General features: G+C 56.6%; 1 protein-coding gene across 2 annotated transcripts; it reads right to left on the minus strand.

Moving 5' to 3' along the window:
- Nucleotides 1-967: 967 nt before the first annotated feature.
- Nucleotides 968-11,797, minus strand: BLVRB (biliverdin reductase B). 2 transcript variants are annotated; one of them, XM_081200676.1, is made up of 5 exons: nt 11,638-11,797; nt 4,652-4,813; nt 4,456-4,545; nt 2,491-2,622; nt 968-1,866 (listed from the first exon to the last, which is right to left on the minus strand). In XM_081200676.1, exons 1-5 carry the CDS (start codon nt 11,780-11,782, stop codon nt 1,703-1,705), a joined length of 693 nt encoding a protein of 230 aa, XP_081056802.1. In that variant the 5' UTR covers nt 11,783-11,797; the 3' UTR covers nt 968-1,702. The 2 variants fall into 2 exon arrangements, with proteins under 2 accessions (XP_081056802.1, XP_081056803.1); XM_081200677.1 differs by lacking the exon at nt 11,638-11,797 and adding an exon at nt 10,895-11,042.
- Nucleotides 11,798-12,604: the final 807 nt, after the last annotated feature.

The raw sequence follows: 12,604 nt of genomic DNA on the forward strand, positions 1-12,604 counted from the left end.
GCGGCCCAGGCAGGAAAGAAGGAAGTCTCTCTCCCTCCCTCCCCCCCTAAGCCCCAGCCCCGGGGCCTCAGGTGCCCCTGTGTGTTTGTGTACTTATGTGGATCCAGCCGAAAGGCAGGGGGTCCTCCAGGGCAGGCAGCCCACCCACCTCCCCGCCCCAACCTCTGCCCACCCCTCCTCTGGGTAATGGCCAAGAGACATGCTTGACCAGGAAGCAGGAGGCTCAGATGGGGAGCAAGAATGGTGGGATTCTTGAGCTGGAAGAGACCCAACTCCCTGCAATGCTAAGTTCATTCTCCCAAATACCTTCTACTGTGGCACCTTGGTTCTCAAACTTAATCCGTTCCGGAAGTCTGTTTCAAAACCAAAGCGTTCCAAAACCAAGTCGTGCTTTCCCATAGAAAGTAATGCAAAACAGATTAATCTGTTCCAGACTTCTAAAAACCACCCCTAAAACAGAAATTTAACATGAATTTTACCATCTAACTAGACCACTGATCCACAAAACGAAAGCAATAAACAATGTACTGCAGTCACACAATCAATCAATCAATCAATCAGTAGCTGACCTGGGTTCCACACAGTCCCAAAAACAAAACAAAAAGAGCAGCAAATACCAAAACACAAAATAAATAGCAAAAACAGAGAGACCTCGGCATAACACTCAAATCGGAAGCGTAACACTCCAAATGGAGCACGTTTGGCTTCCAAAAAAAGTTTGCAAACCGGAACACTTACTTCCAGGTTTGCAGTGTTTGGGTTCCAAGTTGTTTGAGTACCAAGGCGTTTGAGAACCAAGGGACCACTGTAGTTGCTGACAAGTGCAGGAGGGAGAGCTGGCCTTGTGCGCAGCTCCTGCGATGGGCATGGGGCTGGCCACGTTGAGAACAGAAGGCTCAACCACAGTTGCATCCCTACAACTCTCGACTGGCTCCAAGTGGTGACATCAGGACCCGAAGGATTGAAATAGGTCAAAATATACTTTTTATTTGATTAACAGAACTCTTCAGCAAGGAAGAGGGAAGGAGGTTCCATAGCCACAGAGAGAGAGAGCAAGGTTACCCATTAACATTAATGCAAATACGTTATGATTTAGCCACTCCCATTCCAGACTGCTCTGTAACGACTAGTAATCTTACCATTTAATACATCTATCAATCCCTTTTCAGCTAAATAATGTCTTACAAGACAAAAACCTCACTCCCTTCCGATGGGTCCTGGCCACTCAGGCTGCTATTCTGCCCAATAGTTCTGTGTCCTCCTGAAGCTGACACATTCCTGACCCCAATAAGAGGCTTCTTGGACCAAGCAAGCAGCGCTTCGTTCCCCAGGGACCCCCTAGCCTCGCTCCCTTCTCTTGGGATGTGGCGGGGAGAACATAGCGGCTCAAATCACTGCACAAGGACACTGGCGGGGGAGAGCGGACAAGCACAGCCGCTGTTGAACACAGGAAAACACAGGCATGCAGCAACTCAGTCAAGGTGCCTTTGTGGCACGGAGGGCGCTGGGTGGGCAGCTCACCCCCCCATGGCTCATGTTAAGGGGAGAAAGGCACTCATTATAGCACACGAGGCAGAGAGGGGAGGGGGGAGGGGGCGGCATCAGCGATGGAGAATTTCCCTTTTGTCAGTGGGACGAGGCTTCATCATTGACCTCTGCAGAGGCAGAGAGAGGCCAACAGGGCGATGGTGGCCGGCCGGCCTCATTCCTTGGGGTAGTGCCTGGAGAGGTAGACGTTCTTCCCGTCGTACTCGGAGGTGGCCAGGCACTTGAGGAAGAAATGCCCGAGGTCGTGCTTGGAGATGACTCTGGAGCCGCTAGACGTGTCCACGGTCACCGTGTAGTCGCCGGTGAGCGGCTGGTCACCTGGAGGAGGAGGAGGAGGAGGAGGAGGAAGAGAGCCCAGGTGAGCTGGTCCAGGGAATGGAGCCTGTGAGGGATCTCCCCCAAAAGACCCAACAGCTGAGACAGAAATCCCCCCCCCCAACGCAAATTCTCCTTCCCCTCCTGAGCCTTCCGAGCTTCTTGGATGAATAAAAACAGGCATGTAGTTTAAACGGTAATGGTGTTTGGGATTTCATCTGTGTCTCATGCTGCCATGTTTTTCAGGGTTTCCCTGGTTTTTAAAATCATTGAGGGGGTCAACCTTCCTTGGTTGGGAACACAGAACCAGGGTGGTGCAGTGGTTAGAGTGCCGGAGCAGGACCTGGGGGAGGAGGGTTCAACGTCCCCCCCCCGGCCATGAACAGAGCTCTCTGGGTGACCTTGAGGCCCAGTTGCTGCATCTCTCAGCCTCTGAGCCAGCCTCGCAGGGTTGGGGGGGGGGACTGTGAGATGCAAACCACCTTGAGCGAGGGGAAAGGGTGGGACAGAAATGGAAGAAAGAAAATAAAGGCCGATGAGCAGAGGTGTGTCTTAGACAGACACCCGCCCACACCCAGGAGGAAGAGCTGCCCTCCCCCCACCCCTCCCCACAGCCCAGAGACGCACCTGCGATGTGGGGGGGCATGACGTAGACGCAGTCCAGCCCCGACTCCTTGAGGATCTGCTGCATCCGGATGTGGTCCTCGGTCACTGGGCGCAGCTTGGCCGGCACCTTGTCCAGGTCCCACATCAGGAAGGCTGCAAGCAAGGCCAGAAAAGGAGAGTGGAGAGCTGGGCGGCAGGATCAGACCCTGCAGCAGGCGCCCCCCACCCGTCTCTCTCCCAGGCCAAGGGTGCTCCCCACCCCACACACCCCGGTCAAGGAAGGCTCAAGCGCTGCGGGGCAGAGACCTGACCTTGGGCACCCAAGTTCAAGCCCCACCTGGGCCAGAGTCATCTGCAAAATGCGAAGAAGGGCAGAGGTGTGACGGTAAGAATTTGTCAGAGGCTTTGAAAATCTAAGTAATCTTTTATGCTTTGGGGATCTTTTATGGGGATCGTAAGAGACCCAAACTGCAACATTGGTCTTGGTGAAGATTTGTCTGCCTCTGGAAGTGTTTGTAATGAGCTGCGCTAGATGCTGGTGAACTGTCCGTCTACAGACCGCCTGGCCACTGTTAGGGAGCCCCAACCTTCAACACAGTCACTGCATCTTATTTCAATGTATTGCGACTCAACTGCTGGCCCGGCCTCCTGCCCCTTGCACCCCATTCCCACTTCAGCTCTCACGGAAGAGTTGCAAGTTGCTGGCAACCGCGCCCGGCTCTAACTATTGGGCCCACTTGGCTCTTCTCCTCTCTATGGCCCACAGGAAGACCATGCCAAACTGCCTTTGGGCATCTCCCCTGCAGCGCTTGGGGGTCCAAGCGGAGAAAGGCGCCCCGAGATCTCCCCCTTACGCAGGGGTTGCGTTCCAGGCCCCCCCATAAGCAACATGCACCTGCGTGGGGAGCCTCATCAGAGCGTGGGACGAGATACCTTTGCCTCCAGAGCACCAGAAAGGGCAGAGCCCACGGCAAGAGAGCTTCCAAACCAACAGCTGCTGAGTGAGGCAGTGAGACAGCAGCGAGAGATCCCAGGGGCCATTTCGGAGCCCATTGTTTCTTTTTTCTTTTAAACCTTTATTTCTGGACTTTTGGCTCACTGATGGCCTCTTTCCAGCTCTCTCCCACCATTTGAATTGATCGATTTCCTGTGCGGTCACATGCAAAAGTGGGAGGGGGTGGTTGCCCGTATTTTAAAATTTGGTTTTTAAAATATTGCTTTAATTCCTTTTAAACAATTGCCTTTTATGCATGCTTAACTTCCTGTATCTCCTCTCTGTTGTTTTAATTTGCATAAGCCACTAATCCAGGAGATAAATAAACATCCTATTGGTATTTGTAATATTTTGGGCCCCATCTCCAGCTCCTCAAAAGATTCCATCAACAGTGTCTCCGAAAAATTTTACACATCACTTGGGAAGACAGGCAAACTAATGCCAGTGTACTGGAAGAAGCAAAGAGCACCAGTGTTGAAGCAATGATTCTTCAACATCCAACTTTGTTGGACTGGTCATGTTGTGCGGATGCCTGATGGTCGTCTTCCAAAGCAACTCCTCTATTCCAAACTTAAAAATGGAAAGCGTAATGCTGGTGGTCAACAAAAGAGGTTTAAAGACTCTCTCAAGGCACATCTAAAAAAATGTAGTATAAACACCGACAACTGGGAAACACTGGCCTGCGAGTGCTCCTGTTGGAGAACAGCCTTGACCAAAGGTGTCTTGGGCTTTGATGACACTTGAACTCAGGACGCAAGGGAGAAACGTGCGAAGAGGAAGCCACGCTTGGCAAACCCTCACCGTGATCAACTCCTGCCCGGAGACAAATATCCCCACTGTGGAAGGACGTGGGGATGCAGAATTGGCCTCCACAGTCACTTACGGACTCACTGTTAAGACCATGTTCATGGAAGACAATCTTACTCCGCTTACTCTACACACCAAGAGAATAGCCCTGTTGGCTTAGAGAAGTTCTGCCTGGAGCAGCTGACCTGAGAGACAAACCACGACTTTGCGGATGCCGTGGGATTTCATGGCCGCCACAATGTTCCGGGTGCCTTCAGACATCATGGTGGTAGGACCTGGCGGGAGGGAGAGAGCAGCAGGAGAAGATCAGCCAAGGGTCGCGGGAGGGGGCAGGGCAGGCGGGGGGAGGGAGGGAGGGAGGGAGGGGGCAGCTTTGCCTACTGAGGTCATTGCGGGTGCCCAGGATGACGATCACGGCGTCCTGCCCCTTCACGGCTCGGTCGACGTCCGCCGGGTTCAGGACGTCCCCCACCACCACCTGCGCCGGGTGGGGCTCTGGCGGCAGCCGGACCGGGTCCCGCACCAGCACTGTCACCTGGTAGCCTGGAAAGAGAGGCAGGGTGAGGCCTGGGGGTCGGAGGCAGCCAGCAAGGGGGCAGGAGGAGCCCAGGACTCCCGGCCTCCACTGTCAAGCTCCGGAGGGGCAGCGGGAAGGAGGAACAGAAGGGAAATCATAGAATCAGAGAACTGTAGAGTCGGGGGAGACCCTGAGGAGCATCCAGTCCAGGCACGTCCAGCTCTCTAGAGATCTACTTCCAGTATAATAAAACTGGCAGGGATCTACCCATTGTCAAGCTTTTGGCGGGGAGGGTTGCTGAGCTTTGTTTGGGAAGGATTGGCGAAACCTGTCCAGCTTTTTTTTTTGGGGGGGGCTTATAAAATCGCTCATGCCCACCGCCCTCCCTGATTCCCCCACTCTGAACCGGCCCCTGGGAATACAAGCTTTCTCAGCTGCAGCAGTGATGCGCCATAGGGCAGCGACCCATCAGGAGAACCCAGGAGACCACTTTTTAATTGCTGCAATCGACCTGGAACACACCCGCGATCTACCTGTCGATTGCGGTCAACCAGTTGAACACGTCTGGTCTACTCTAACCCCCTGCTAAGCAGGAATATGCAGCAGCTGTCCCCTGCAAGGATCGAACCAGCAACCTTAGTCTTATCAGCACCACACTCAGTCCAAGGGGAGAGACTTCACCAGGCAAGGCCTTGCCCCCCCCCTCCAGTCTCGGCTTCTCAATTTGTATTGCATTATTTTATGCACTGCAACTTGCCATTGTTTTTATTGATTATAGTTTAGAAATTCAGGTAGGCAGCCGTGTTGGTCTGACACAGTAGAAATATATATATAAAATAAAAAAATGTCCAGTAGCACCTTAGGTATCTGAAGAAGTGTGCATGCACACAAAACCTCATACGAAGAACAAACTTAGTTGGTCTCTAAGGTGCTACTGGACAATTTTTTTAGTTTAGAAATTTTTTATTGTAACTGTTAAGAGTGAATTTCTGTTTAATTTTTATATGCTTATATTATTCTATACTATTCTAATGGATTGTTGAATATTACTTTTTATATAAGTTGCTTATTTTAAAGTTATGTTTTATTATTGCATTTTTGTATTGGATTAGCTGGTTATAAGGTGTACATTCTTTGTTTCTGCAGCTTGTAAACCACCTTGGTAATTGTAAAATAGAAAGGCGGTATAGAAATTAAAAGTGAAATGAAATGAAATCCAGTCCTGCTGAATCAGGCCAGTCCCCCCCCCAGTCCTGCCTCCTGTTCTCACAGGGGGGGGGGCAGGTGCCTCTGGGGCCCCTGCAAGCAAGGCCGGGTTGAGGTTTGATGCGGCCCTCAGCTCCTGAAGGCAATGGGGCCCTTGATATGTCCAGCTGTCCTTTGTCCACAACAAATCATCACTTTTTGTGTTGAATAGATGCTAGATGGTAATTGATGGACCTCATAGGTATCTCAAGCCCTTTGCCCATGTTGCCCTGCAAGCAGTCCATGCAGAATATCGGCACCCTACATATAGAAAGGAGCAAAGCAGGGATATTTGGGGGAGCAGGCGGGGCCCAGGACTTACATCCTAGGAGCCTACACAACACACAGTTGCTGTAAGTAGGTTTTATTTGATTTTTTAAAAACTTATATTTTGGAAATCTACATCCAGTCCCCCCCCTTTAAATTTCTGGGGGGCTCCCAAGAGAGTGGGGCCCTAAGCTATTGCTTGTTTAGCTTATATGCCAATCCGGCACTGCAAGATTCGAGCACCAGAGGCCTCTCTCGTTCCGGCAGCTGGGACTGAGCAGCCCTGCAGCCTCCCTCTCTGGCAGGGAGCCCTGGCAAGGCAGCCTCCTCCACTTCTGCCCGCCCTCAGCCGATCCAGTGCAAGATGCAGGAGAAAGGAAGAGGCGATTCTCCTCTTTCTCCCTCTCATTTCCCTGTTTCTGCCTTCCAGGGCTCAGGCAGGAAGTTGCTCCGTCCAGGGGTGTCGTGTGGAGGGGGCACAGGGGGGCCACGGCCTTGGGCACACAATTTTTGAGGGCGAACCAGCCGCCCACAGTCCGGTGCTCCTCTCTGCCCGCCAAGCATGGGAGTAACCAGGGGGCAGCTGCTCCCCGGATCAAAGAAAACAATAGAAATACTTAACTGACCAATCCTGTTGGTTATGCCTCCCCCCAACAAAAATCCCGGCTGTGCCCACGCCCCCCCCATGGCCATGTTGACCAGCCGGACTCCCTGTACATGGCCTGGCAGGCAGCTCAGGGTGGCCCCGTTTTGCTCCGGTGGGGGTGGGGTCACTCTGGCGGCAAGGGGTGGGCTGGTGCCCCCTCGCCCTGCACACACATGCCCCCCACTCAGCACCAGCCCCCACCCCACCCCGGGCACCAGAAACTAACGCTATGCCACTAGCTCCATCCTCCATTTCGTTCCTTCTCCACTTTTCTTTTAAAGGAGAGACTGAGCGATATCCTCTTTGAATCAGCATTTTCTCTGCCCCTCCCCTGCACTGCTCCTTTTGCCTTTTGGCACCAGGTGCCCCCCCCCCCCCGTAGTCACACTAAAAGCAGGAAGGCAGCAGCCGGGGATTTAACAGACAGTCAGAAAGAACCGCAAGCCCCACCTGTAAGCTATTCGCTCCTCAAATCCCTTCTTGCTTAAAACTCTGGTTGGGAATTGGTCCATGGATTGTAAAACAAAAAACAAATATTGCACCTATGCATCTAGTTTTCATATTGCTTGTGCTATTTTTAAAGTAGTATGTCCTTATTGCTCTGCTTGGTCCTACTTCCTTGACGTGGCTATTGAACCATGCTGGCATCTTCCCCCAGGCTTCCTTCGCCCCTTCGCACTATGCTCTTCAGACAGGTTTTCCCAGTTGAATTTTGCACCTCTCAACTTTCTTTCAGCTAATCCTCTTATTTATTTTCTGAGAATTTTCTCCTTTCCCAAGGCTGAATTCAACAGCGGCGTCACATCTCAGCCGCGCTCCCTTGAGTATTCAGTCGGGAGTCTCTGCCTCGCCTCTCCTTGGTCCACAGGACTATTGATTGCAAAGAGCCATTGCGATTTGTGTCAGCATTTTGGAAAGCAGCTGAGGGCAAAGGCCAAATCCTGCGGCACGTGCTGCACCAGGCCAAAGAGGAAGGCCCTTGCCCCAGGGTGACCCCACAGGCTGTGCTGGTGGGGCAGAGCTTCCAAGGGGAAGTGGGAAAGGGAACAGGAAGGTGGGAGGGGAGGGCGGCAGGACGGGATCTGAACCAAGGGAAGACCTTTCTGAGGGCTGGATGGCCCCCCGTCAGGGATTCCTGCCTTGCATTGGGGTCCCTTTCACTGGCCCCATGAGGGGAAGCAAGAGGATAAAGGGTTTGGAAAGTGGTGGGGGGGATGAGTGTTCGGACCCCTGGGCCCTCACTTGTGGGGTGCCTCAGGGTTCTGTCCTCTCCCCCATGCTTTTTAACATCTATATGAAGCCCCTGGGAGAGATCATCAGGGGGTTTGGGCTGGGTGTCCATCAATATGCAGATGACACCCAGCTCTACCTCTCCTTTAAATCAGAACCAGTGAAGGCGGTGAAGGTCCTGTGTGAGTGTTTGGAGGCGGTTGGAGGATGGATGGCGGCTAACAGATTGAGGTTGAATCCTGACAAGACAGAAGTACTGTTTTTGGGGGACAGGGGGCAGGCGGGTATGGGGGACTCCCTGGTCCTGAATAGGGTAACTGTGCCCCTGAAGGACCAAGTGGGACTCATTCTGGACTCACAGCTGTCCATGGAGGTGCAGGTCAATTCTGTGTCCAGGGCAGCTGTCTACCAGCTCCACCTGGTGAGCAGGAGGAGACCCTACCTGCCCGCGGACTGTCTCACCAGAGTGGTGCATGCTCTGGTTATCTCCCACTTGGACTACTGCAATGCGCTCTACGTGGGGCTCCCTTTGAAGGTGACTCGGAAACTGCAATTAATCCAGAATGCGGCAGCCAGACTGGTGACTGGGAGTGGCTGCTGGGACCACATAACACCGGTCCTGAGAGATCTGCATTGGCTCCCAGTACATTTCCAAGCACAATTCAAAGTGTTGGTGCTGACCTTTAAAGCCCTAAATGGCCTCAGTCCTGTATACCTGAAGGAGCGTCTCCACCCCCATTACTCAGCCCGGACACTGAGGTCCAGCTCCGAGGGCCTTCTGGTGGTTCCCTCATTGTGAGAAGTGAGGTTACAGGGAACCAGACAGAGGGCCTTCTTGGTGGTGGCACCCGCCCTGTGGAACGCCCTCCCACCAGATGTGAAGGAAACAAGCAGCTATCCTATCTTTAAAAGACATCTGAAGGCAGCCCTGTTTAGGGAAGTTTTTAATACTTAATGCTGTATTGTTTTAACACTCGATTGGGAGCCGCCCAGAGTGGCTGGGGAAACTCAGCCAGATGGCCGGGGTATAAATAATAAATTATTATTATGATTTGGAAACTAAGTCCTATTTGTGAGGAATAGTTGAGGGCTTGGGGATGTTCAGACTGGAGAACAGAAGATGGAGAGGAGCTTGTTTTCTCCTGCACTGGAGGGGAGGAGCGAAACCAATGACTCGAATGACAGGCAGGAAGAACTTTCTGACAGGAAGGGCTGACAGCAGAACAGACTCCCAGCAGAAGCGGTGGACTCTCCTTCCTTGGAGGTTTTCAAGCAGAGGTTGGGGGGCCACACGTCACTGAGACCCCTGCATTACAGGGGGTTGGACTAGATGACCCGGGGCCCCTTCCGACTCGACCATTCTAGGATTCTTGGGCCACCTGATCACCCCAAGCATTACCTTCTCGGAGATGCGTTCCCCCCAAAATAGTTCCCACCAATGTGGCCACCCCGGCTGGCCAGAGGAGCTTCCCTGGCTGTCCTGGCACGAGCGTTGGCACTGTGGCAGCAGGACACCCAGCCTGGCACCCACCCAGAGGATGAGAGTGAGACCTGCCTGAGGGTTTCTGTCAGGAGAATCTCAGGTGGAGCAAGATCCGATCAAGTCTGGGCAAGGTCTCTCCACCCACCTGCTGCCGCTGCTGCCGCTGCTGTTTGGGCTGTTGCTGAGCTGCAAAGGGAGCTTCGGCAGAACCCCAAGTTCTTTGGGGTCCTTTTGGGCTGTGTGGCCCCTGAAGGCCCAAAGGAGCAAAGCAGTGGCGATGGCCCAGTTGGTCAGCCCAGGTGGCCAAGGAAGGGGACTTAAGCTGGACACTCTCCTGGCCCCGGACACAAGGCTCTGCTCTGCAGGGTTGTCGTTGCTGCACAAAGGAGCTCAGCCTTGTCTGGACACACAAGTTCGCCCGCAAAGGCCCAGGCGCCTCTTGCGGCAGGGGCCGCGTCTGCTCCTCCACCCGGCCCTCCAGCAACCGTCTCCTGGCCACTTCTGATAACAACCCCACCTTCTCTTTATCTCTCAGGGCACAAGGTGGGAGGGAACAGCTGGCTGGCTAAGGGGGCAGGGAGAAAAAAGAATTCTATTAGGAATACTGGGAAGCAGTGTGGCCTAGTGGTTAGTGTGTCAGGCGAGGACCTGGGAGACACCAGAGTTCAGCTCCCTCCCCCCTCCTGCTCAGCCATGAAGCTCAACTGGCCTCCAGCCCCTGCCTCTCTCCGCCTTCGCCTTCCTCACAGGCTTCTGGTGGGGATTAAATGAGGGCTGGGAGAATCCTGCGCACCACACTGCGCTCCTTGGAGGAGTAAGCGGGGAGGAAAGGATTAGGTCCTGGGGGCACAGAGGCACCTTTCCTTGCTTATTCCTGCACTGAAATGGGTCCAAGCCACCCAGTGGGTGCGCAAGGGGCAGCGACGGCCTCGCACCTCAGCCAGGAGGGAGCGTCTCTCTCCCTCTGACAGCGCCTTCCCTGCCGGGCTCTCGCCAGGAGGACGAAAGCGGCGCAGCAATTGGGAAATTATTCACAACAGGTTGGGGAGCTTCTCGCTCTCCGCCCCCGGCGCGAGGGGGGGGGCTGCAGCTGCGCTCCGGCCAGCGGGGGCCGTGGACGGCAGGGTCCCCCCACGGGCGCCCGAGGGGTGGCAGCCGGGCCACGTCGCCAGGCTGGGGGGCTGTGCGGGACGGGGTTCCCTCTCTCCGCCGCCCCCCCCGCCCCCCGCCTCTCACCAGCTTCGACGGCTTGCGCCAGGGTGGCCAGGCCAGTCATGCCGGTGGCGCCGAAGATGGCGATCCTTTTGCAGGCTGCGGCCATGCCGGACTCCTTCCCTTCTCCGCCCGTCGCCGCCCGCCTCCGCCCGCCAGCGGCCAGCCCTTCCGCCCGGAGCTCCGCCCGGGAAGGCAGGACCGGAGAGGCCGGGGGCGGCGCGTCGCTCGCTCGCTCGCGCGCTCAGCCGGGGCTCCCTCGACGGGCGCCACGGGAGGAGGAGAAAAGGGGGCTCCCTGGAGAAGCCCCGCCTCGGCGCTGCTCCCGTGCCTTCAGACGGCTCTCAGAAGGAATGCCAAGCAAGGCGGAGCAGCCCGCCTCCCACTCCCGCGCGCAGCCGGAGCGCAAATCACAGGAGCGCAGCTGGAGGGGGGAAGTTGGCGACCCTCGGCTCGCCCCCCAAATGCGGGGGTGAGGGGGGAGCGGGAGCCCCCGCGAGGGCTGCTGGGAGATCCGCCCCGCCATGCCAAGCGAGCCTGGCGCCGGTGGGTGGGGCGCCTTTCGCCAGCTTGCGGGTTCGGCGCTCGTGTGAAGCGTGCCAGGCGCGGCTGGCGGGGCTGGGCGCCGGCCTCTCGGCGGCGGGGCGGCGGGCGCGCCCTCCTCCGCTGCCCGCTGCTCCCCAAAGGGCCTCCGGGCTCCCTGGTCGCAAACCACTCCGACAAAGACCCCCAGCAGCCGCCCCCTCCCATCGACGACCCTCCGGTACCTGCCTCTCCGCCGGCGCCGGGGCGAAGCAGCCCTGGACGAGGAGGATCCCCGGCTGAATCAGACTCTCCGCCCTCCCCACCGGCCCCCTCTCCATCCAAGACCCCCTTCTCTCCCCCCCCCACTCCGGGAGGAGGGGCCGCCATGCGCGCCGGTGCCCGGCTGGAGGGAGCGGGAGCCGCTCGGCCGGCGAGCCGAAGGACGGGCCCAAGGTGACCGCTCGCCCGGGCGCGCCCTCCTTTGTGCCTTGCTCCCCCCGGGGCGCGCGCCCCCCGCCAGCCTCCTTGGGTGCGCGCCCGTCTCCCTGCCTGCCTGCCTGCCTTCCTGGAAAGCGCTCCGGGCAGCGGCGGGGCGAGGCGGGCGGGCGGGCGCGGGACCGGGACGGAGCGGAGCCCCGGGATTGGCTGCTGCGGCGGATGATGCTGCGGGGCTGCGCCGGGGGCCTCCGCCGCCGGACTCCGCTCGCCTCCCGCAGCCACTGAGCAGCGCCGCCGCCGCCGCCGCCACCGGGCGGGGCGAGGCCGAGGGACGCTTCTTGGGGAGGTAAGTCGCGGGGGTCCTGGTCGTGCAAAGCGCTTCCATGCGAAGGGGATCCAGAAAAGGAGTCAGACACCCGACCCCCACCCCAAAACCCCAAGATCGCTCAGTTTCGGTGGATGGGGGGGGCTGGCCTTATCTTTGGGGACGGAGGGGGGTCTGGTCCTACGTTTGGAGACGGGAAGGGACTCGCTTAGGGAGCTGTCCATGGTGAGGTGGTTTTGGTCTGCCCAGAGGAGGGCAGGGGCTGCAGGCTCTCTCCCCCACGCCAATATCCCCCCCCCCAGTTTTCTTCTCCCGCGGCGGAGGACAGGCCGCCCCGGCTGGACCAGCGCGTGCTTGGCGACATGTCCTCTCGCCTCGGAATGGCACCGGAGTCCCCCAAAAGCTGTGGCCGGGAATGGTCAGCGGACGCCTCTCCATCCCTGCCA

The sequence above is a fragment of the Podarcis bocagei genome (genome assembly GCF_964188305.1).
Source record: "Podarcis bocagei genome assembly, chromosome: 7".
Classification (NCBI taxonomy): Eukaryota; Metazoa; Chordata; class Lepidosauria; order Squamata; family Lacertidae; genus Podarcis; species Podarcis bocagei.

Bases quoted from the DNA above. Each gene is read 5' to 3' on its own strand.
- BLVRB (XM_081200676.1), bottom strand. From the start codon at position 11,782: ATGGCGGCCCCTCCTCCCGGAGTGGGGGGGGGAGAGAAGGGGGTCTTG. The intron at 2,623-4,455 runs GTCAGCTGCTCC...CCTTGCTTGCAG, and splicing joins AGTCGTGGTTTGTCTCTCAG to CCTTCCTGATGTGGGACCTG. The intron at 1,867-2,490 runs GTGCGTCTCTGG...CTCCTCCTCCAG, and splicing joins CATGCCCCCCCACATCGCAG to GTGACCAGCCGCTCACCGGC.